The 1,524-nt window shown below is 39.8% G+C and overlaps 1 protein-coding gene across 1 annotated transcript; it reads left to right on the plus strand.

Annotated features, from left to right (window-relative positions):
* The first annotated feature begins 404 nt into the window (after nucleotides 1-404).
* Nucleotides 405-977, plus strand: LOC139133582 (substance-P receptor-like). The gene has a single exon (XM_070700315.1). The coding sequence runs from the start codon at nucleotides 405-407 to the stop codon at nucleotides 975-977; it is 573 nt and encodes a 190-aa protein (XP_070556416.1).
* Nucleotides 978-1,524: the final 547 nt, after the last annotated feature.

Genomic DNA, 1,524 nt, shown 5'->3' on the forward strand with positions numbered 1-1,524 from the left:
TTCCAATCAAAGTTGCACAGACTTTTGGTGTTGAGTGGCTCGTTACTGAATTTCTTTGTGACTCCGTGATGACCGTATCTTGGACATGTCTCAACTCAACTATTTTCACACTATTGTGCATCGCCATCGACCGTTATCGCGCAATCACTGCACCTATGAAACAACAGATTTCAATTAAACAAGCTCGCATAATGATAGTAATGGTATGGATTTTGTCGTTCATGTACTCAAGCAATTACATAGCTGTAAATGGGATTGCATCGAAACATATCCAGATCGTCGACCAAAATTTCACTTATCGCAGTTGTGGTTACTTGTCATTCGAACATCTAGAGATTATTGCAATTCTTGATTTTGTAATATTATATTTCTTACCATTGCTTGTGCAAACTGCTTTATACGCAATGATTATAGTCGTGCTGTACTTCGGAAATTCGCCGAACACCCATTCCCGTAGGCGAAAACGACGGGCCATTAGGATGCTCGTCGTCATTGTAGCAATGTTTGCACTCACATGGTGTCCGGTTCGAGTTCTGCGGATCATCATGTACGTAGCGCCAAGTTTGATTCCGCGGTCAGAATTCCTGATCATCCGTCCAGTCATCTCGTCGTTAGCGTTCGCAAACAGCTGGATGAATCCGGCTATTTATGCCGTCTTTGGCAGCAATTTTCGCAGAGAGTTTACTCGTATTTTGAGATGTAGACAGTGCAGCAATGAAGAAGACACCAAGCGATTTGTGGACCGTAGGTACAGATATGAGAAGAGAGAAGTCAGCCGAATCGAACAGTCGCCAGATGACAGAACAGCCCATCCATCCATTAACAAAGACAATAATCGGCCAAACTATGGTGATCAATGTCCTGATGGAAGACAGACAACCGCCACCCAAACTGAAGTCTACGGTCTTTGTTCCTATTCTGATTCGCAACGGCATGAGAACTTGACCTTCACAATCTCATCAGAAATTCTAGACTAATGGCAATATTTGTATACCTTGTAAACTCTGAACTTGTAGCCAACCATAGAAAAGGAAATATACTGCCTGTTATTTCTTGTGTCAACCTTAATTATTCATTGAAATATTTGTTTCTGTAAGACTGGTGATAATTAATAATTCCTCTCGGGAATCAACGCTTATATTGATGCCGATTTTGACTCGGACTCTTTCCAGTGTGTTGAAATTATCAAGGGAATATAATATACACTGGCCTATATATCGCCGTTTCTGTTCCATTGTCAATGAAATTCTCGGGAGACTATGTAGTTGTTGTTGCTCTGCTGTCTATTTTTGTGAATTTAAATGCAATGTAATATCCTAGTACGCTTCATGTCAAATACAAACGTTCTGCGAATATATTAGACGACATTGTATGACCACAGCAAAAGTTTGTTTTATGATAACTGTTCAGTTTTGCCTTTGCTTTAGATATATTTACCACATATATATCTTACTCATGGTGTGATAATTGTAAGACACTTTACGACGTACTGTCGACTTAGCATTTAAATCTAGATCAAAGGAA

The sequence above is a fragment of the Ptychodera flava genome, chromosome 5 (assembly GCF_041260155.1).
Source record: "Ptychodera flava strain L36383 chromosome 5, AS_Pfla_20210202, whole genome shotgun sequence".
NCBI lineage: Eukaryota > Metazoa > Hemichordata > Enteropneusta > Ptychoderidae > Ptychodera > Ptychodera flava.